Source organism: Nothobranchius furzeri, chromosome 7 (assembly GCF_043380555.1).
Source record: "Nothobranchius furzeri strain GRZ-AD chromosome 7, NfurGRZ-RIMD1, whole genome shotgun sequence".
In the NCBI taxonomy this organism is placed as follows: Eukaryota; Metazoa; Chordata; class Actinopteri; order Cyprinodontiformes; family Nothobranchiidae; genus Nothobranchius; species Nothobranchius furzeri.
In genome coordinates this window covers 50,770,916-50,793,857 of record NC_091747.1, presented here as the reverse complement: position 1 = coordinate 50,793,857, position 22,942 = coordinate 50,770,916, and the positions used below count along the sequence as shown (strand labels likewise).

The 22,942-nt window shown below is 44.1% G+C and overlaps 1 protein-coding gene across 2 annotated transcripts in view; it reads left to right on the top strand.

The window, feature by feature from the left end:
* The window catches only part of qtrt2 (queuine tRNA-ribosyltransferase accessory subunit 2), a 35,171-nt gene extending 12,719 nt beyond the window's left edge, over positions 1–22,452 (top strand). For both annotated transcript variants that reach the window (XM_015955185.3, XM_015955186.3), the window contains exons 7-8: positions 8,737–8,845; positions 8,983–22,452. In XM_015955185.3, the coding sequence (XP_015810671.3) occupies positions 8,737–8,845; positions 8,983–9,265 (392 nt within the window). In that variant the 3' untranslated portion in view covers positions 9,266–22,452. The remainder of the gene's footprint in view (positions 1–8,736; positions 8,846–8,982) is intronic.
* Positions 22,453–22,942: the final 490 nt, after the last annotated feature.

The following is a 22,942-nucleotide window of genomic DNA, read 5'->3' as shown; positions in this document are numbered from 1 at the left end:
TTCAAAACATGACCAGCTGCTGACGCGGCTCACCGACCGCGCACATCAGTGTGCCTTTCAGACCGGCGCTGCAGGGAATAACATCGCCCTTCTTGCCTTCGGCGTCTCCAAGATGATGGAGGAGCTGGAAGCTCCCGAGGAGTTGAAAGCCGTCATAACTAAGACTGCTGATGCCATCCTCAATCTGTGTGCTGCTGTGCTCACCGGTTCTGCTCGCATCGCTGCCTGGCAGACCCTCATCCAGCGAGCGATCTGGCTGAAGGCCCTGCCCTCCGTTCCGGAACATCTGCAAAGGGAGATGCTGGATGGCCCCATCACCACCGATGTTCTGTTTGGTCCCCATCTTAGGGGCGTCATTGAGAGGGCTCAGAAGACGGCCGAACTATCGGCTACGGTGCGAGACCTGGTCCACCCTCGGTCAGCCTCGCACTCCGGCCGTTCAGCCAGAGGATGGGACGAACGGTGCGGAAGCTTCAGACGTCCAGCTGCACCGCCCGCTCCACGGAGCCGGCCTCTCGCTTCGGCTCCACATCAGCGGGACCAGCGAGATGGCGGACAACGGTTCCGGCGGGGCCAGCAGACGCCGTCTTGGCAGTCCCAGGTGCAGGAGCCTCGCCGAAAGCAGCCACGGAAGTGACTCTTTGGGGGGAATGTGTGTGTTGCTGATTGTTCTGATGTTGTTGGTTTTGAAATAAAACCCAAAAAACGTCACTCAAAGAGCTCAATCCTACAGTCCTCCGCAGAATCCTCTGCCGAGTTTTCACACATGTTCCCCACACCAAGCACTGCTGCACGCACACATGTTCCTGCAGGTAGTCATAATACACGGCCAGCCGTAAGGGTGCGGTCCATTTGCGCTCTGGCCCCAGCATCCGGCCAGGCCCAACTCGTCCCGCTCTCCCCACGCCGTTGGGTGGGGCGGGATGTCATGTCGCTGTCTCGACCACGTGCGGCGGCACAGTGCGCGGCTCCATCCGCTAGCACTCTGTCGCCCCCGTGCACAGGCCCGGCTCCCACTCGTCCTTCACTCTCGGACTCCACGCTCCGCGGTGTGGACCAGCCTGTTCCAGCTGTTTCGCACTTGCCCTTTCGAGCGCAGCCCTCCATGGGTCGCCCCCAGTTCTCTGGTACGGGCGACGGCGGTAAGGGCGCATGCACAACCCTCAGACGTTGTTCACGTGACCGCGCACACGCGTCCATTGTCGGAACGCACGCACGAGTGGCGCCGCCTTTGCATCATGAGCAAATGGATTTCGGACACCATTCATTGCGGTCACACACTTCATTTTCAGGCCACTCCACCTCCCTTCAACGGGATCGAGGAGACGACGTTCACATCGCAAGTACAGTCTCAGGCGCTAGAGCTGGAGCTGCAGGAACTTCTGTCCAAAGACGCTATTTCCCGAGTCCCTCGCGGACAAGAACTCTCGGGTTTCTACTCCCGCTACTTCGTAGTACCGAAGAAGTCGGGAGGAATGAGGCCGATTCTCGACCTGTCCCTGTTCAACTGCTCCATAGCAGTAATGCATTTCTGCATGTTAACGATGAGACAAGTCCTGGAATATGTGCGCCCCGGGGATTGGTTCACGTCAATCGACCTGAAAGACGCATACTTCCACATACCAGTAGTTCCAAACCACCGGAAGTTTCTGCGTTTTTCGTTCAAGGGAGTTCAATATCAGTTCAATCGCCTCCCTTTCGGCTACTCGCTAGCCCCGCGCACTTTCTCCAAATGTCTGGAGACCGCGCTGCAGCCACTGCGCACGGAGGGAATGAGGGTCTTATTTTACCTGGACGATCTTCTCCTGTGCGCTCGGTCCGAGGACGAGGCGTCACAGCAAACCAGGAGGTTGACAGAGCATCTGTCAACCCTAGGGTTTTCTATAAACTGGGAAAAGAGCTCCATCCTTCCATCCCAGTCGATTGTGTATCTCGGGGTGGAGTTGGATGCCTCCCTAATGAGAGCACGTTTGTCGCCTGCAAGAGCGGCAGATCTCTCCACGGTGATCTCCCGTGTTCAACCCCGCAAGATCGTGAGAGCCCGGTTAGTCATGAAACTCCTGGGCATGATGTCCGCAGCCCATTCAGTAGTGCCGCTAGGTTTGCTGCGCACGAGGCGCTTGCAACGCTGGTTCGTCCGCCTCCGGGTACACCCAATACGTCAGAAGAGAAGTATGTTGAGGATTCCCCCTTCAGTGGGCGGGGACCTCGCTCACTGGGGGAACCCCTGCATCCTCTCACGCGGGGTTCCCATCGGACGTCCTGCGTCACACGTATCTGTGTTTACGGATGCGTCACTGTCGGGGTGGGGGGGCACGTGCTTGTCCCACACGGTGGCAGATCGCTGGCCCTCCCACACGCACGAGCACATAAATGTGTTGGAGCTTATGACAGTGAGGAATGTGATCAGACACTTCACTGCCCTTCTCGAGGGCCGTCATGTCGAAGTTCACACAGACAACCGGGTAGCGGCAGCCTACATAAATCGCCAAGGGGGAGTTCGATCCCTCCCACTGTTGCGTGTCGCCACAGATTTACTGTGTTGGACACATGTCCACCTGCTGTCCATCAGAGCCATCTACATTCCGGGGGTACTGAATGTAGCGGCAGACATCCTGTCGAGAGGGGGACCCCGCGTCTCCGACTGGCGTCTACATCCTGCACTGATATCACAGATCTGGATCAGGTTCGGGGAACCGTCTGTGGATCTGTTCGCGGCTCGCGAAAACGCTCAGTGTCGCCTGTGGTTTTCCCTGAGTCCCCGGGACGGACCCCCGCTCGGGGCGGACGCCTTCTCACACCAGCCCTGGCCTCGAACGCTCCTTTACGCGTTTCCACCAGTCCCTCTGATTCCCCGTCTCCTGGACCGAATTCTGTCGGAACAGCTCTCGGTGATTCTGGTGGCTCCCAGGCGCGTGTCCGCGTCATGGTTTCCGGACCTGCAAGCGCTAGTGTCCGGCTCCCCGTGGAGGCTCCCATGGAGGGCGGACGCCCTTCTCCAGGCGGATGGGATAATCAAACATCCTCCGGAAATAGGCCAACGGCTGTGGGTCTGGCCGCTGAGCGGTCACGCTTAGAGGCTTCTGGGCTGCTGCATGATGTGGTGGCCACGATTCAGAGTGCGCGGGCGCCCTCTACCATTGCCTCTTACGCTGCTAAATGGGCAGCTTTCCAGAACTGGTGCGCAGAACGGAATGTTCAAGCGCTCTCCTGCCAGCTGGCGGATGTTCTATCGTTTTTGCAGATACTGATGGACAGGGGCCTCGCATTCAGCACTGTTAAGACATATGCTGCAGCTATCTCATCATGTCATCAGGGTTTTGGAGATAGATCTGTTTTCAATCATCCCCTCACAAAACGTTTTCTAAAAGGTGTCAGAAGGAACAGACCTGTGTCCCGCCCGCTTTTTCCCCAATGGGATCTAACGATGGTTCTGCACGGCTTATCTGAAGCTCCATTTGAACCCTTGGACCAGGTCTCACTCAAGTTCCTGTCGCTTAAAACTGCATTGCTGCTGGCGCTAGCATCAGTTAAGAGAGTGAGTGACCTAACCGCCCTCTCAGTGGCTCCCGCATGCCTCAGGATCCGGGAGGATGGCGGGTCTGCTGTTTTATGCCCCAACCCAGCCTTTGTGCCCAAAAGCATTAATGCTTCCTTCAAATCCAGGTCAATTTCATTGGCTGGACTTTTTCCTCCTCCCCATAATTCTGAGGAGGAGGCGGCTTCTCACCTTCTCTGCCCGGTGCGCGCGCTTGCACGATATGTGTCACACACTTCAGGGATTCGTCGCTCACAAAACCTGTTTGTGCACTACAGGGAGTCTTCCCTTGGTCAGGCGCTGTCGGCCCAGCGCCTTTCACGCTGGCTGTGTGACGCCATTTCCCTCGCTTACACATCATCAGGGCGGGATCCCCCTGAGGCACTCAGGGCTCACTCGGCCAGAGGGATTTCCTCTTCGATGGCGCTCCTCAGTGGTGTGTCAATGGAAGACATTTGTCAGGCTGCTTCATGGGCTTCACCCTGTTCCTTTACTCGTTATTATTTACGAGATGTGTCTTCAGGTTCCATCACTCGTTCAGTGCTTGGACCCCAGCAGGCTAAATGAATGCTTATGGCACCTCATTGGCCTTGCTGAGATGGATTTTATCCTCTTGTGGATGATGTTTTTTAGTGGGGGCCCCTCTCTTATCGTGCCTGCCTCAGTCTTTAGGCCTGGTCTGAGGCTGAACGTCCCCCACTAGAGGAGATTTGATTGGGTGTGTCCATTGGTTGTGTTAACCAGTGGGACGTAAACCCATCCAGCTGCGCCTTATTCCAATAGCAGCTAGCTTAAGGGCTAAGACTAGACGAAATAGAACGTTGGTTACGTATTGTAACCCCAGATTCTATGAGTCTAGTCGCAGCCCTTAAGCCACTGGCCCTACTGGTTATGATGGGAATAAGAGCCATTGGAGGTGAGCAGTGGGGTCACTGCGGTTATATACCACGAGGGGGCCCACTATTGGTGGGCGTACATTTAAGCTCTTCATGATTGGTTGATGCGGAGATCATCCTTCCAATAGCAGCTAGCTTAAGGGCTGCGACTAGACTCATAGAATCTGGGGTTACAATACGTAACCAACGTTATCTTACTTACTTCTGGAAAGCCCGGCATTTCCGTGTCACTTCGTAGACGCTCGAACGCTCGGGGGTTTCCTAGATCAGCCGGCGTTTCACCGACGCTATCACTTCCACGTCTGTGAAACCACGCTCCCTATTGAATTATCGTATGATCACATTCTCTATTTGTGGGTAAAACTCAAAAAAAAAATTTTTTTACTTGTTTTTTTTTTTTAGTTTTTTTTACAAAAAGTGCATTTTATGATGAAATTGATGAAAAAAAACAAGAATTTCTTGATATTTCGCATAGAAAAATACCGCGAATCAGTGAAAAATACCGCGAATCTGCGAATTCCCCCTGAAAAATGCTCCAAAGAAAAAATCCGCGAAGCAGCGAATCCGCGATGAACGAACCGCGAAGTAGCGAGGGATTACTGTATAGTGAAGTTGACTAGTTCATACACCCCCTACTGCTGCTCTCCAGAGTGTTCTGCAGCATAAACAGCACGTTCTCTTTGAACTTGATAGTGTAATGACCTGGCTGGGGTTGTAAGCCAGGTGCATTCTGGGTATTGTGTTATATGTGTTTCCTATCGTTCTGCTAGTTCCTATGTGCTGATTTGCGTGTTGTGTGAGTGTTATGTAAGCCACAGGGAAGGTGATGTGTGTTCTGTGGAGGGGTTGAATTAGCATGGTTAACTGACACCGTGACTCTGTGTGGTAGGAGCGTGATAGAGGTTTGTGTCTGTAGCGGTACAAAGCATTGAAGAAAAAGCCAAATAAAGGTCCGCGTGAACCTCTACTGCCTCCTGCTGGTTGATTTGGGGACTATAACCCTGCCGCTGGGACGCTCATACTTGCTTGTCACCACATTCCACCCGGCCACAATAAGAGACCGGCCATTATTTACCTCCGCTGACTCCGACACTGGCCAAAATTGGAGACCCGCCTGTATTAGAGGATTTACGGTATGTGACATCACCACATAATCTCCTCTCCTCAAAGTAGCTGCTACTTACCAAATGACCAGATTTATGGTGGTTCTTTCCTCTTGTGGGAAGTTTGCTGAATTTACAGCCCTTTTCCCTCAGTTTTCTCAGTGTCTGGTTCGATGACGTCACTTTCTTGAAGCGCATTTGTAGTCCTGGACTTATTTTCACACAAAACCTAAAATATCATTCCCCCCGTTTGAAAATAAGTGCGTTCTTGGTATCAAAATGCGTCGTTAAAATTTACGGACATCATACGTGAAATCCATGGCACAAAACAAGTGGAATTAGAAAATAGCGTTTTTAGCCCCGTTGACTTGCATTCATTTTTTTGTTCTTCCGGGGACCCATGATGCGGAAGTGACATAGGCTCCCTATTGAAAAGACGAGTGAACTTGGTTTTTAAATTTTCTGAAATGTGTGCAGAGTTATAGATATTTGCTTATATTAATTACAAAGTCAGTTCTCAGTAATTAGATTAAAAGAAGGAATTACCAATTTCCATTTAGGTATTCAGGACCTGGCTCCGTTAGCTCCACCCCTTCTATGCATTGTTTATCACTAATGAGCAAACATTAAACGACAGTATCCTGTGACTTTATTGGTTGTTAGATTTAAAAAGCTGGGTTTTTAATGAGCTTTAATGAGATGCTGTTTAATGCAAACGTCTGCTCGGTGCTCACACTCCTGCTTTGCCAAATTCCTGAGAAAATCCATCCCAACTGGCTCCATGATGATCATTTGTGGCCAAACACAAATGGCGTTCCTTATGAACATTTCGACTGAATGCCTCATTGGTCTGATTGGTTAAAGTTTGATTATATAGTGATATATTTAGACTTTTATGTCAACATGTATACATTTCTACTAAGCAAACAGATTCTGTTGAGGACTTCCCAGATGGTTCCGTATAACAAACCATCTGGTATGCTGAGTTAGTTTTCTGCTTGTCAAATGTTTAGAGAACATCTAGGGAACAAATGGGTCTTGCTCCCTTTAGTGAGTGTTGAAATCCAAATAAAACAGGAAAAAACATTTCTGCTAGGAAGCAAAGACAGTAGATAGAGAACGAGCCTTCTGCTGTTGGAAAGTGAAACCTTGATAATCAAAATACGGGGGCTGTCACATGCCCAAGCAACCCCACACAACTGAACTGCGACAAAACAAAAATAAACATTGGTCGTACATCTTTACTTGACAGACTGACACAGTATGTCAAAATATGACTAACACCAGCCGATATTGATTTTGATAAATCGTGCATCTCTAGTTCCAAACATTTCATAGTTGACTTCTAAGACTTCTACCTCTTACAGGGTATCCGCGGGTCCTTAAAAAGTCTTAAAAAGTCTTAAATTTACTTTTCCAAATTTAAGGCCTTGAAAATCCTTAAAAGTGACAAATAATCCTTAAATACTGTTTCCAAAGGTCTTAAATTACCAAAGACCCAATAAACTAGATTATTTTATTTCTATGATATGTTCGTGAATTTCTAGTTAGTGTTCAGCATTTTTTGTGTGTGGTGTTGGCGTATGCAGAACCGTACACATTCAGTTGGTTGTGAAAGGGGGCAATTTTTAGATGAGCACAGTAGCTGGTTAAGCTAGTGGGAGCTTGCGCCATGGAGAAGTGCAAGTTTAATGGTAAATGGATGGTTAATCCCACGTTCGCGACATGGTTAGCACCGGTTCCAGGCAATAGCTGGAAATTATAGCAGAAATAAAAATTTTAAAAATAGCTTCAATTTGGTCAAAGTGGCCTTAAAAAAGGTCTTAAAAAGTCTTAAATTTGGCTCCCTTAAACCTGCAGATACCCTGCTCTTAACAAGATGAGTAGTTTCATCAGAAAACTGCCATATGGATCTCTTTATATGTCTTCTGCCTTCTGGCTTAACAATAACTAAACAGTTCAAATCAAATACACTGTAAGAAATAAAATGTTGAATTTACCTAATTAAGTTATGCCAACTGGTTCCACTAAACCTAGTACCTTAAATTAAAGAGTAATATACAGTACAGCTTGTTATACACTGTTATGTAAAAAGTAAATGTTCATGATTCGTTACATTTAACCAACTACATTTAGTGGAACCAGCTGACATAAGTTGGTTAAGTAAATTCAACATTTTATTTATTACAGTGTATTGGGCTCGTGAATACCTGATATATCAGGCCTCAAAGGAGGCAGCTTGTTTTGGTTTGGTTTCACCTCGTGGTTTATTATGCATGTCAGTTATCAGAACACACACCTCGTGAAATTAATGTCAGTTTATGTATTTATTCTGATATGTGAAAACACACCTGCAGTCCAGACTAATGGTTTTGATGAATGAGATTCATGTTTTTTCTTCAAGGTGAATCAATTCTCTTAGCTGATTAAAATAATCCAAAATATTCTTTCTAGCGGTGGCGCATTTTTAAAATAACATTTTTTATTTATTTTGCACAAATAGGCACTAAAACGTATCTATATCAGCTAGCAACAACAACACAAATAGCATGCAATGTGAGTCTGTTTTTTTAGGCTTCATTATTCTTTTTGGTCATGTTTATGTTGTTCCTATTTCCTGTCTTTGTAAAGCAGAACTTATCTCCAGCAGGTACATCTCCCTGATTTGCATTTTGTGTCTCTGGCCTCATTTGATCCTGTTTCCTTCTGCTTATCGCCTCTCCAGCTTTACACAGTCGGTGTACAAACCCCATAGCAGAATCTTTTTTCTGCTTTGTATGAAGTTTGCTGCTCACTGCTTCACTTCATCCACTAAACCTATTTTACACCTCTGTTGCTTTCTAATCTCTGTGTATAATCCAAGTTGTCTCCTGCTCTGTTGTAAATCTCATTCTCCGTTGTTTTTTCTCTTCCTGCAGCTCTTCTTTCTATTGTGCTTATTAAATAGACCCAGTTAGGAGGGAACACCCATCTGTGTAAAACAGATGTTAGTATTCTCAGCGTTGCAAGTAAGCATTTATATTTTAGTGGGGAAGAAAATGAGAAGCGCAGCGGGGATTACGGAGGGTTAAGGTATAATTGGTGTTTGATTTTTTTGGCTGCTGCTTCTGTCTACCGGGACTTGTTTCCTGTCAGAGGATGAGATTACGGGTTGAATGGTTTGTGTTGGAATTAATGAGGTGCACGTCTGTTTTGGCAGATCTGGATGAAGAGCAGCACACCGCGGGGGAGACGCAGCCGAATGGAGATCTTAATTGTGATGATCAAACACAAATGACATGCTTTGAAATGAATCTCAGAGACAAAAGGTTTGTAGCAGGATCTGCAGAGACCCCATGGTGGCTTTCAGAAGAAGCCACGCTAGCACAATCTTCACTTTCATGTGTGTGATTTATATTTACAGTGACTGCTCATGAAGTCAAACTTTTCTTGAACTTGCGTCCAGGTATCAGGATGACTTCAGGCCCTTGGTGGAGGGGTGTGGCTGCTACTGCTGTAAGAACCACCAGAGGGCGTATGTGCACCACCTGCTGGTGACCAATGAGCTGCTGGCTGGAGTGCTGCTCATGATTCACAACACAAGCCACTATCAGAGCTTCTTTCACTCACTGAGAGAAGCTCTAGCCGGTGACAAACTGGACCTCCTGAAGAAGCGAGTGCTTGGAGGCAGCTGCCAGCTGGCAGATGGGATTAACGTGGATAACTCCAAAAGGAATGACAGGGATTGATCTGCAGGCACACAGCCAGAGGAAATCATGGGCTCTGGTAATTCCACAAACAGGTAGAACTGTAACAGGGCAGAAACCTTCAGAATGACTCACTTCATACGTTCGTTAAAGACGCGCTCTGGTGGGAAAATAAGGAATAAAGGTGTTGAGTGTTTTTTTAAGGATTTGTCCAAACCAGATGCTACCTTGGTATCACATTTAGAAAAAAGAGACTATTTGCCCACGTAGCCCTGGGGTAATTAAAGCATACGATGAAACATTAGTAGAATGGTTCAGCATCCTGCTGGGTGGTTCTCCCTGCAGCCTCACTCTGACTTTATGTTGAGTTCAAACAATTTCATTTATACTCTTATCTTGTTTTTCAATAGACTTTCATCAACTCCCTTTTAGCATTTGTTCTAGTAATTCAGAGGTTCATAACAGGGTTAGTAAACTTGCAAAGGAGCCAGATCGTGTTAATTGAAATCTTTGAGCGCAAAGGCACAATATATGATAAAATGTTAATGTCAGCACTATCGAGATGTAAACATTAGTTAATTTTGTCAGCTTGAATTAATACCCAGAAATCAAATGGTCTGTTTCATTGAAGCTCCGCCCACGCCGTGCCGACAAAACGCATCAACAGCATCTTAGATGAGTCTGCTGTTGTAGTCCAGTGGTCAATCGACTGCCTTTCATCTTGTTTTGCCATGAGCCGACGCCGTTCGACTCCTGGTGTCGGCAATCATTTATTTAGCCAGCTGATGCAGATTTAATTCTTTGATTTTTTTTTTGTTTTATTGATTATTTTCTGCAAAAATATTTGTGTGTCTAAAGATCTTTGAATTTGGCATTTTAGTTGATTTACTCAGCTCACCTCACATGGACTCACATTGATTAATAAACAACAACAACAAAAAAGACTAGTCCTTATGTTTCAAACAGTTTAAAGGGTTAGCCAACTGTTGTAAAACAGCATACCAGTCAGTAACTAACCACTGAACCACCAAGTCTGTTATAAAACAATGATAAATGATTAATGACTCACACTTGTATAGTGCCTTTCTGAGTCAGAGGACTCCAAAGCACTTTACACTACACAGTGAATCATTATTCCAACCTGCTCTACCTCCTGAGATACTGCTGCCCCTGACAATAGTCACCTAACACACGTATCCTGTGCTGGTCATAATGTGCATCTTTGTGGACAGGACGCATAGTTTTTATTGCAATGCAATCTTTGACATTAAGAGTGACATTCTCAATTGTGGCAGGAAATCTCCTGCAACTCTAAGGCCTAGTCCACACGTAGCCAGTTTTTAAAAAAAAAAACGAATATCTGCCCCTCCAAAAACTTGCATCCACACCACCTCGTTAAAAAAAAAACTCTGTCCACACGTACCCGGATAAATACGTTGTTAAGGACATGCCAGACCTGTAGGCGGCAGTACTTCCCCCGTTCTTAACCTCGTCCTTCGTCTGTGGTCTTCCACAAGGAGCAGTAATTCCGCTTGCAACAACAAACAAGCAAAAAGCGCTTGGACAATTGATAAAGCCAGCGCAGCTCTGAGGGCATCCATGCTGTCGGCTAGTGTAAACGCAGGTCGCACACGTGATGTCAGCATTTTTTTCTCGCGGAAAGTGACGTTGCGAACCTTAAAACTCCGGTTTTGTCTGTCCACACCGGTTCACACGCAGACACCCAAAACGGAGAAAACGCAGATCTTCACTTTGGCCGGAGTTTTTAAAAAGATCCGTTTTCGTGTGAAAAAACTCCGTTTTCGTGTGGATGACAGGCCAAAACGTAGAAAAATATCTACGTTTTGGCAGATCCCCGGCTACGTGTGGACAGGGCCTAAGAAAGCGGGCGTGGGGAGGAGAAATGCCTGATGACACACCTGGGCGACTTTCTCCTGTATCTGACGTTTAATTAGAAAAAAATTGAAGCTGAGGCAGGAAAATGTATGAATGAAGCCAAAAAAGGGTTTAGGGGTATTTCTCATAAGGAAACAACAATATCACATGGTAAAAAGCTCAAAAAATTCTATTTTTATTAAATGAAAAAAAAAAATGCAATCTGTTATTTTTTGGGCTTTAAAATTTAGTGTTTTAAAAGAGTCCAAATAAATAAAGCTGGATCCAACTTGTCTATAATGATGAGTCACGACACCCGTAGGTGAACATGCAGATTCTAGGAAGCATTGAGCAGGGGCCCCCTGATCATAGCTCCAGATCCATCAGGACGACTGGAGCAGATGGCTACTTCAGCCTCAGTAGCTGGATAAAGGAATTTGTAGTAAAAAAAAGTGACTGAATGAAAGATGGGGGACCACTGACAAAGTCAGAGTCCTTTTCGTGGTCCGAATGTTGTCAAGTCGATGACAAATGTGCAACAAACTCCGCAGCATTCCACAGAAGCAGAACCAATTATGGAGAAAAGTTAGTAAAGAGGAAAATCTCCTAAAGCGATTATTTCCTCCTAAACTTTAACAGTTCTTGCTTAAAATTAGATTTCCTGGGACTGTTCAGCATCCCATTTCACTGATTAGTCTTAATCAAACATTAGATTGTTCTTGGAGAACTTCATGACTGTTTCCGCCGCTCAACAGCAGTCCTGAGCTGACAGCTTCACCCTTCATGCTGCTGAGAAAAGGATAAAGATCCGATACAGATACGGAGCTCTGCTGCCTCCCGTACGGTGATGGAGCGAGGCCCTTTTTGAAGGTGAGGGAATATAATTGACTGCCAGACCGTGCAGATGTCTGCGGGGGACAGGGGACAAACTTAGAGGGAGTGTGACAGATTTACAAAACAGCAAAGAGATTTTTTAGGCCAGAGCAGCGAAGCTTCGAAGGCCTATTGTATCTGCTCTGTTTATTTATTTATTTATTTTCCTCTGTGTCTTTAAATGGCTTTTGGGGGGTCTTATCGTATCCAAAAACTCACCAAATTCTGGCCCAATATAGAAAGAAATGTACGTATTTCAATAGCGATGCGAAGGTTGTTAAAAAAGTAGCTCGACGGCGCCCCCTTGAAAATGAAAAATACCCCTCCGCTTTGACCTTTTTTATAGTAGAGTGATGAAATTTGGTACATTTGTTGAACTCAACAATATGCACAGAAAAGTCTCTTGCACCCATGGTCAACATCAAAGAGGAAGTCGGCCATTTTGGACTGAAGTAGCAATTTTGACCTTGTTTTGGTCGTTTTTAGGGTCTGTATTTGGTTGAACAGTTTGGTCATATTTCGCACGATCGTCCAAAAATAGTTTGCGATCGATCAGAAGGGATGGACAGTTTAAATGAGAAAATAAAAACTTTTTACTTTTTGTAAATACTGAAGGGGCGGGGCGGGGCCAGGCCTCGAAGTTCGAGCACTCGCCCAAAAAATTCAAATGGCTATAATTTTATAAATGAAAGAATTACAGTTAAAAAAAATTTTTTGTGGACATTCCTTATCAGCCCCCGAAGAAAAATGAATGGTCAATTGATGATGTCACACAAGCCCTGCCCCCTCAGGACAAAAAAGGTCAAGTTTTACTGTGAAATTTCCCAAAATTCGGTATTTCGTATAGTCACCACAAACTTGTTGCAGATAACTGAAAACAAGTTGGGGTTGCTGGGCCTCACTTTACAAGAGCTTTCAAAAGACAGCACGGCTGTGATGGTGCGGCGAAGTCAGGCGTAATGCCATGGCCATACGATTGCCTCTCATTTTGTCAATTCTAAAGCTATCGCCACAAAATTTCTGATGAGTGATCCTAGTATGATCCACAATAATACTTGAAATCAAAAGTTGGTAGGCGTGGCCAATTTTTTGAAGTAGCGCACCCTAGCACCCTTAAAAGTGCCAGCCCCAAGCCATGCTTTGACTGAGTATTATGAAATTTTGTACACTTATGTAGTGTCTCAGGACGTACAAAAAACTCTCTTGAAGCCATGCTTAATATCCCACAGGAAGTCAGCAATTTTTGTCCAAGTATGCCATTTTGTGTTTTTTGCATACTTCAAAGGTACGTCAATCCCCAAGCGCCCTTTGCCCCCATCGCCTTCATACTTCTGCTGAAAACTCTTAAGACCAAGCGGGAAAAACTGAACCTACGGATTTTCTAAAAGTCTAATGATGGGGGCGTGGCTAGGCCTCAAACTTTGACCTGTCACCACACCATGCTTTACTGTCATTGCTCCCAAATTGACTCTTTTTAACCTAATCAACATGAATCTCTGGCAAATAGCAGTAGACATGTTGGGGTCACTTGGTGTGCAGTACTGGCAGGTTTCAAAAAAGGGCAAGGCTTTGGCGGCATGGCGAATTTTGACATCACGCCATGGAATTACGTTTGCCTCTCATTTCCTCAATTCTGATGCTATCGGTCCAACAATTGAGGTTGTTTGATACAAATCCAAACCTCAATAAATATTACCCTGAAAATCTGGTGGGCGTGGCTGAGTTTCTTCACTAGCACCCCCTAAGTCCAATAAAAATGTCAGCCCCAATCATGCTTTGACTGAGGATTGTGAAACTTTGGAAAACTCATGTAATGTCTTAGGACCTACAAAAAACTCTCTTGGAGCCATGCTCCATATCCCACAGGAAGTTGGCCATTTTGGTCCAAGTACACCATTTTGTGTTTTTTGCACACTTCAAAGGTACGCCAATCCCCAAGCGCCCTTTGCCCCCATCGCCTTCATACTTCTGCTTAAAACTCTTAAGACCAAGCAGGAAAAACTGAACCTAAACTCTTAACGGTGTGGGCGTGGCTAAGCCTCAAACATTGACCTGTCACCACACCATGCTTATACTTTCAGAGCTCCCTATTGGACTCCTTTCATCTATTCAACAGCAACATCTGCCAAATAACAGTACAAAAGTTGGGGTCACTTGGTGTCTAGTATTGGCAGGTTTCAAAAAAAGGGCAGGGCCCTGGGAGCATGGCAAAATTCGTCATCACGCCATGGAAATACGTTTGCTTCTCATTTCCTCAATTCTCACGATATCACCAAAAGATTTCTGGTGAGTGATCCTAGTCTGACCCCCAATATAAATAGATGTCATAAGCTGGTGGGCATGGCCTTTTTTCTGAAATAGCGCCCCCACCACCATTAAAACGCTCAGCCCCAAGTTAAGCTTTGACTGAGGATTGTGAAATTTTGCACACTTATGTAGTGTGCCTGGGCCTACAATGAAGTCTCATGGACCCATTCTCCATATCCCACAGGAAGTCAGCCATTTTGTTCCTATTACGTTACAGAGGTTCTTTCGAAGCTGGAATATTTTGCTAATGTAAAACATTTTTAGGGGACTGCTGGCAGGCTAGGAGGAAAGGTTGAGTCAGATTGAGGTGACAGCTGACAGTGATCGCAGTTAAATGCACGCTGGGGTGTCTGACGCACATGGGTGCTCGTGCGCCAAAGGTTGCAGGGCGATGCGTTGGGAGAACGTCGGGGATGGAGTGGAGGGGGTGTGGACGGAGGGCAAGCAGCTTCGCTGCGAGGGCCGAACGACGCTGCTTGCAGCTTTAATTTTTTTTCTTTCTTAAACTGAGTCCTTTAACTGCATTAAAAAAGAAGCAGGTGGAAAGCTTTACTGTCGTCAGTAGGTGGGTGCTGAACATAAACACTTATGGAATAAAAGGGGTTGGGAAATAAAGCTTTTGGGTGAAATCTAAAACAAGCGGTGACCTCTAGATGTGTTTATTTTAAGGTCTTGTGGGATTTCAGCTGACAGAAAGTATCGCGGAGAAGGTTATAAAGGCAATCTGCCAGATTAGCTGGTAAAAATAGAAGTGATTGGATCTTGTCCTCCTTTCCCTGGAAAACTGCAGGGGGATATTTTACTCTTGAAGCCTCTCCAGATGAGGTTTTCAGCAGAAAAAATGATCAGAACAAAAACTCGCTCAGCTATAAAAGCAGCTCTTTAGAAAACATTTGGATGTTTTAACAGATTTCCTTGTAATGAGACTGAACTCCTGCTGTTTGCACATTGCATTTATCAAACCTGCAGCTTTAGAGTAAAATAAAGCCCAAGTGATAAATGTTGCACCTAACAAACAGAGTGTGAAGCATGAAGAAACAAATAATTAAAAAAGTAATCATAAGATTAATAGGTTTTGGGGGAAAAAGGTGCTTGCATATTTAATCTTTCTTCCTGATTATGTACAGAAATGTGCAAGATAGTCAGATTACATATAGAGAAGACATCTTTTAGGCGGCTATGTGTGGTTCAACATCAGGATTTACTATAGAAAAGTTACAAGATTTAGCGATTTTTAAATGTGTTCCTGTGTAAAAGTTACAAATAATTCTCAAAAATACCATCCATGGCTTCTGGAACAGCCTTGGTTTAGAGAAAAAGTGTTTATATCTTAAATGACTGGTGAGCTAACAGCTATTTCAAGCAAAGTGTTTTTCTGCCATCTTGAAACAATTCCATCTCCAATAAAGTTTGTGAACGGTGGTTTCAACATTATTCTATGAACAGTTACGTGTCCCATCAGTGTTGCAATACATATAATTGTGTACAAGCATAAATCAGGCAGGAATCCAAGTGTTTAGTCTTCATTATCGACACCCAATACAATATTTTGTTAAAGTAAACAAATCATGACTTTTTAAGTTATAATTGTTCTATCGTTCATTCAGCAAATGTTTATGAAGATCTTTGCACAAAACCCCCAAAGAGAACCATCTGCTTTTCCAAATGTGCAAAACAACAGGGCTGCACCTGGCGGTAAGGCGTTTCCTGTTTCCTGTTTTCAGTGTTGCACTACGTGTAGCTGTTTGGTGTTTGTGGCTTGCTAAAACTGATTTAATTTCTCTGTACTAGGATATCTCTGAGTTATTGTAGCACATAAGCATGCTAAAACACACATTCGCACGCAGTTTATTTGGTGTTGAACAGTTTGCTCGTCCAGTTAGCTTAGCCTCAGCACAGCTATGGCAACTTCTGTCTCTGCTTCTCCGTCTCCTATCTCTTGCTCTCTGTGGCAGATGTTTAGTTACTCCTCTGCCTCCTTTAATGATAATGGTACGTGTAATAAATGTAGCATAAATGTAGCATTTTTGTAGCTTTGGAGGCGAGGGTGTCGGAATTGGAGTCCCGGCTCTGCGCTGTTGAAAAACCCATAAACAGCCGTAGCTACTTAGCTAGCGCTGGGCTAACTAGCTCAGAACCACCCCGTTGCGATCCTCCAGCAGAACCCGAGCAGCCAGGACCTCAGGCCGGCTGGGTGACGGTACGCAGGAAGCATAGAACCCAGCCCGTGGGCCACCACCAACCCGTCCACGTTTCTAATAGATTTTCCCCGCTCAGTGACGCACCCACTGACAAGCCGACTCTGATCATTGGCAGCTCCATAGTCAGAAACGTGGCATTAGAGACTCCAGCAACCATAGTTAAATGTTTACCTGGGGCCAGAGCGGGCGACATTAAATCTTACCTGAAACTGCTGGCTAAGGATAAGCGTAAATACAGTAAGATTGTTATTCACGCTGGCGGTAACGACACCCAGTTACGCCAATCGGAGGTCACTAAAATTAATGTTGCTTCAGTGTATAAGTTTGCCAAAACAATGTCGGACTCCGTAATTTTCTCTGGCCCCCTGCCTGATCGGACCAGTGATGACATGTTTAGCCGCATGCTGTCCTTCAACCGCTGGTTGTCTAGGTGGTGTCCTGAAAACAACGTGGGCTACATTGATAATTGGAAATCTTTTAGGGGAAAACCTGGTATGATGCGAAGAGACGGCATCCATCCCTCTTTGGATGGAGCAGCTCTTCTTTCTAGGAACATGGCCAGTTTTATTAGTCCTCCATGACAACCCAGGGTCCAGACCAGGAAGCAGAGTCGTAGTTTAACACACCCCTCTGCAGCTTCTGTACTGTTACCCACCCACTACCCCATAGAGACAGTGTCCTGCCCACGGCCAAAATCACACAGATTAAATATCAGGCTTAATAAAGCAAATCATGGAAATCTCATAAATATTAGAACAAATTCAGCTGAGTAGAAAACTAGAAAAATTAAATGACGGTTGTTGAACCATTTTTTCTAAGACTTTGTTAGTTATTGACTTGATTTGTGATAATCAGATCTCTTTGCTCTCTTTCACAGAATCCTGGCTGCAGCAAGAGTACTATGTTAGCTTAAATGAGTCAACTCCTTCAAATTATTTAAATCATCATATTGCTCGAAGTACAGGGCGAGGAGGAGGAGTAGCAACCATTTTTCATTCTGACTTATTAATCAGTCCCTTACTAATTAATAGCTACAGTTCGTTCGAACATCTTATTCTTAGTTTTCCTAATCCAGATTGCAAAACTGTAAAACCACTCTTGTTTGTAGTTTTATACATGGGGGCGACGGTGGCACAGGAGTTAAGTGCTCGCCCCGTAATCGGAAGGTTGCTGGTTCGAGTCCCACTCAGTCTGTCGCTGTCGTTGTGTCCTTGGGCAAGACACTTAACCCACGTTGCCTGCTGGTGGTGGTCGGAGGGACTGGTGGCGCCAGTGCTCGGCAGCCTCGCCTCTGTCAGTGCGCCCCAGGGCAGCTGTGGCTACATTGTAGCTCATCCCCACCAGTGTGTGAAAGTGTGTGTGAATGGGTGAATGACTGATTGTGTTGTAAAGCGCCTTGGGGGGTTCTAGGACTCTAGAAGGCGCTATATCAAATACAGGCCATTTACCATATATCGTCCACCAGGCCCTTACTCTGAGTTTTTGGATCAGATCTCTGATTTTTTATCTGATTTGGTGCTTAATTCTGATAAGGTCATTGTAGTGGGGGATTTTAATATTCATGTGGACATTGAAAATGATATTCTCAATGTAGCCTTTAGTAATATCTTAGACTCAATTGGTTTTACTCAAAGAATACATAGCTCCACCCACTCCTGCCATCATACATTAGACCTTGTGCTGACTTATGGCATAGAGTGTGAGGAAATAATTATCTTTCCACATAATCCAGTCCTCTCGGGCCACTTTCTGATAACCTTTGAGCTTTTTATAACTGAGTTCTCGAGACATGAAAGTAAATTTCACTATAGTCGGTCTCTATCTGACAACGCAGTTGCATCATTTAAATCAACTGTTCCATCTTTACTGTCCTCAGCATCTCAGAGGCATGTAGCAGAGGGCAATATGTTCAGTTCTAGCCCCTCACAAATTGATGCCTTAGTTCATCATGTTAATTCATCTTTACGTGTGGCATTAGATGATGTTGCCCCTTTAAAAAAGAAGGTAATTAGGGACAGGAAGTTGGCTCCCTGGTTTAACTGTCATTTACGAGCCTTAAAACAAAACTCTAGGAAATTGGAGAGAACATGGCGCTCTATGCACCATGAGGAGGCCTACCTATCCTGGAAAAATAGTCTTGTGCTTTATAAAAATAAGCTTAAACAAACTAGAACTGCTTATTTCTCAGCATTAATTGAGGAGAATAAGCATAATCCTAAATTTCTTTTCAGTACAGTTGCTAAACTTACACAGAATCATAGCTCTGAGCCATCTATTTCCTTAGCCCTCAGCAGCAATGACTTCATGGGATTTTTTACAAGTAAAATTAAATCTATTAGAAACAAAATCTTTAGCATCCTCCCTAATGCGATTTCTTCTTCCTCAGTAAGTGAGGCAGCGTCAGAGGTGACTGTAGAACCTCATCTGTGCTTGAACCGTTTTGATCCAGTTGAGCTTTCAGATTTATCAAAAGTATTAGCATCATCTAAACCTTCAACTTGCATTTTGGATCCAATCCCAACCAAATTATTTAAAGAAGCATTTCCTTTGGTTACTGCCCCCATTCTAGATATAATCAATCTATCCTTAGTAAATGGATATTTACCACAGGATTTTAAGGTTGCTGTAATCAAACCTTCACTTAAGAAGCCTTCTCTGGATCCAGATGACCCAATGAATGATAGACCAATATCTAACCTTCCATTTTTATCCAAAGTCCTGGAGAAAATAGTGGCCATCCAAGTATGTGAGCATTTAAACACTAATGCTCTGTTTGAGGAATTTCAGTCTGGTTTTAGAGAGTATCACAGCACTGAAACTGCGTTAGTGAGACTTACAAATGATATTCTCATGGCCTCAGATAAGAATCTTGTGTCTGTTCTAGTCTTGTTAGATCTCAGTGCTGCCTTTGACACAGTTGATCCCAATGTTCTTTTAGAAAGACTTGAACATGTTGTAGAGATCAAAGGAACAGCACTAGGCTGGTTTAAATCCTACCTGTCTGACGGATTTAATTTTGTAAATGTACATGGCAAATCGTCTTCATAGTCCAGGGTTACTTGTGGAGTACCACAGGGTTCAGTTCTTGGACCAATTCTTTTTACTATATATATGCTCCCAATTGGTAAAATCATTAGACAGCATGGGATAAATTTCCACTGTTATGCTGACGATACTCAGTTATATTTATCCATTAACCCTGATGAAGCTAATCAGTTGGGTAGATTACAGTCTGTGTCTTGAGGACATAAAAAATTGGATTACTCTAAACTTTTTGCTTTTAAATCAAGACAAGACGGAAGTTCTCATCTTTGGACCAGAAATCCAGAAAAGGTCATTGCTTAGTCAATCACCTGACCTGAATGGCATTACATTAATCTCTGAGAACAAAGTAAGGAACCTTGGTGTTATCTTTGACCAGGACATGTCATTCAAATCCCAGGTTAAACAGGTTTGTAGGATTTCCTTTTTCCACCTTCGGAATATTGCTGAGATTAGAAGCATTCTTTCCAGGAGTGATGCTGAAAAACTAGTTCATGCATTTATTACATCAAGACTGTAATTCATTACTCTCAGGAAATTCACAGAATGTAGTTAAAAGTCTTCAGCTTGTCCAAAATGCTGCAGCTAGAGTTCAGAATAGATTTTAAGATCCTTCTTCTCACATATAAAGCTCTTAATAATCAAGCTCCATCATACATCAGTGATCTGATTGTTCCATACATTCCTAACCGAGCACTTCGCTCTCAGACTGCAGGTTTACTGGTGGTTCCCAGGATATCTAAAATTAGGATGGGAGGCAGATCTTTTAGTTATCAGGCTCCTCTCCTGTGGAACCAGCTCCCAGCCTTAGTCCGTGAAGCAGACACCTTGTCTACTTTTAAGACTAGGCTTAAAACATTTTTATTTGATAGGGCCTATGGTTAAAATCTGATGTTAGCCTAGATCTGGACGAGTGGGGGAGTAGAGGGAGGTGGAGTGTACAGTCGGTAAATTCTCCCCAGAAGAAGCTACAATGATGTTCTGCTGAGCTGTGGTGGCCTCATGGAGGGGGCCATCGTCTAGCACACTGCTGCTAACCACTTAAACATTCTCCCTCTCCTGATAATAACTTTTTGCTTTCCTTGACGTTGGATGTGCTACTACTAGTTTATCAGTTTAATTATAGATCCACTAGGATAAATACAATAAAGTTTATCTCTCACCAAATAGAATATTTACTAAGAAATCACAATATAACTATAGACACATTACTTTGTCTGTGTGTGTGTGTGTGTGTGTGTGTGTGTGTGTGTGTGTGTGTGTGTGTGTGTGTGTGTGTGTGTGTGTGTGTGTGTGTGTGTGTGCCTGCTCTGTCTTCTCGATCCCCAGTGAGTCGTGGAAGATGGCTGCTTATACTGAGCCAGGATTCTCTGGAGGTTTCTTCCTGTTAAAAGGGAGTTTTCCTCTCCACTGTCGCTTTATGCTTGCTTAGTATGAGGATTGCTGTAAAGTCACTGACACTAGACAGTGACTTGATGCAATTTGCTGGGTTCCTTATATAGGAAACGTTATTTCTGATTGGCTTAATGAACTGACCTGAATTGGAATGTTTATTATGTGAAGTGCCTTGAGACGACTCTTGTCGTGATTTGGCGCTATATAAATAAAATTGAATTGATTTGAATTGAACAATCAAATTATAGGCAAAATACGCTGTCCCACAATCCCATGATGCAATGTGAGAAACCATGGCGTCACAATAGATTTGTCTAAGCTGAGAAGCTCAGATGTCCAGGAGGGGCTCAGAGTAGAGCTGCTGCTCCTCCAGCCTGCAGAGGTGAATGGGGGTGTCTGTGCAAATTTGCCGATTGTGATGTGACAATTGGGGAAATTTAGCCTAGATTCTAGACCGTCATTTGCAGAAGGAAAATAATTTTTCGGTCTACCAACGCTTCATTGGAACCTCCACAGCCTAGCCTTATTGTGGCGGACTACCCCATTGACTGACATTCGTAGCGGTCCAATCACAGCGCTCTATTGGTTTGGTTGGCCAATCACAGCACTCTGTTGGTAGCCGGGATGTTGCTGTGAAAACAACAATGGTGACGGCTTGTTTGAAACGGCTATGGTATCAACTTTTGCCATGGGTTTCATTTATTTTTTTTTTGAGTCAAGAGCAGATAGAAATACTTAGGTTTATTTAGAAAAAGGATCTAGTTGCTTTTTCTTTGACGGCAGACTGCCTCGTTGACTACATCTGTATTATGGCACTTTGGCATGGACGCACAATAGAATGCAACAGGTGAGTTTTGTGTAATGTCCCCTAACCCTTTTAATTCTGGGGTCTGACTAATCTCCATGACTCACTCACATCAATTGGTGTATATGGGCTGCAGATGTAATTTTTAAAGCTTTCTGAGCTCCTAAAACCTCATCCCAACAATTAGCGAACGTGGGCTCCCCCGAGTAGCTGCCTCGTGCTCTGAAACCTACAAATAATTCATGCAATAAAAGCAGGAGAACATTGTAAGAAGATTTGAAAATGTTTTCAGAAAGCTGGCTGAGGTCCGGAAGACAAGAAACATCTCTGAACTCCTCGTAGGGTAAAAAGGCAAATCAAAACCATGTTTGACTACAAAGACTTTCAACCTCTCAAACCCATTCCTACAGCAGAATAAAACCGAGCTGTGCCTTTATATGAAGATAAAACATCAGATTCTCTAATATGGATGTAACAGAGGTCCAAAAGCTGAATTTGTTGCCGATAAAAGCAGATAATTCAGATTTATTTTACATAACAGAAACATGCATTTGACACTTGTAACTAGTCCCTGTTATGTTCTAATGTGAACTAAAATGAAAAAAGTAGATTGTTTTAACCTATTTCCTCACTGCAAAGTTGTCCAATTGTTGAGATCACTTTTTTTGTTTTGACACCAAAAGTGTTAAATGTTGGATTATTAAAATAATAAAAGACGAAGAGAAGAGTCATCTGTTTTAAGAGCATTGTGTTTATATAAGTGGTGCTTTTTTATATTTCTGTTAACTGTGTTGGTGTGAATCATTTGGCTGTGATGGAAGCACCTGCAGACACAGAATAAAACTCTTAAATCTTATTGTTTACTTTATTTAGGCATCTAAAGCATATTACTACTTCAGTAAACAACCATAGCTGTGAAAGGTCATTCAAAGTGTTGTGTTTGTGCATGGAGCAACTTTCTTTTTCATCTCCAGATGCTTAAAGCTGTTTTTAATCCTAATATAAAAAATGTAGGTTATAACGTACCTTCATTTTTATACCCTTTTTTGTTGGATTTTAGAGAGCTCTGATGGACCTCAGTTTGGAGAAATAGAAATTTATTTCTGACCAGATTGACAAGCTAATGGCTAGTGTCTTGTGTTTCTTCAGACCTTCTCAAGTCGTTCCTTTTTAAGCTTGGTTTATGCTTGACGCATTCACTTTCCGCGCGGTGATGCGGCT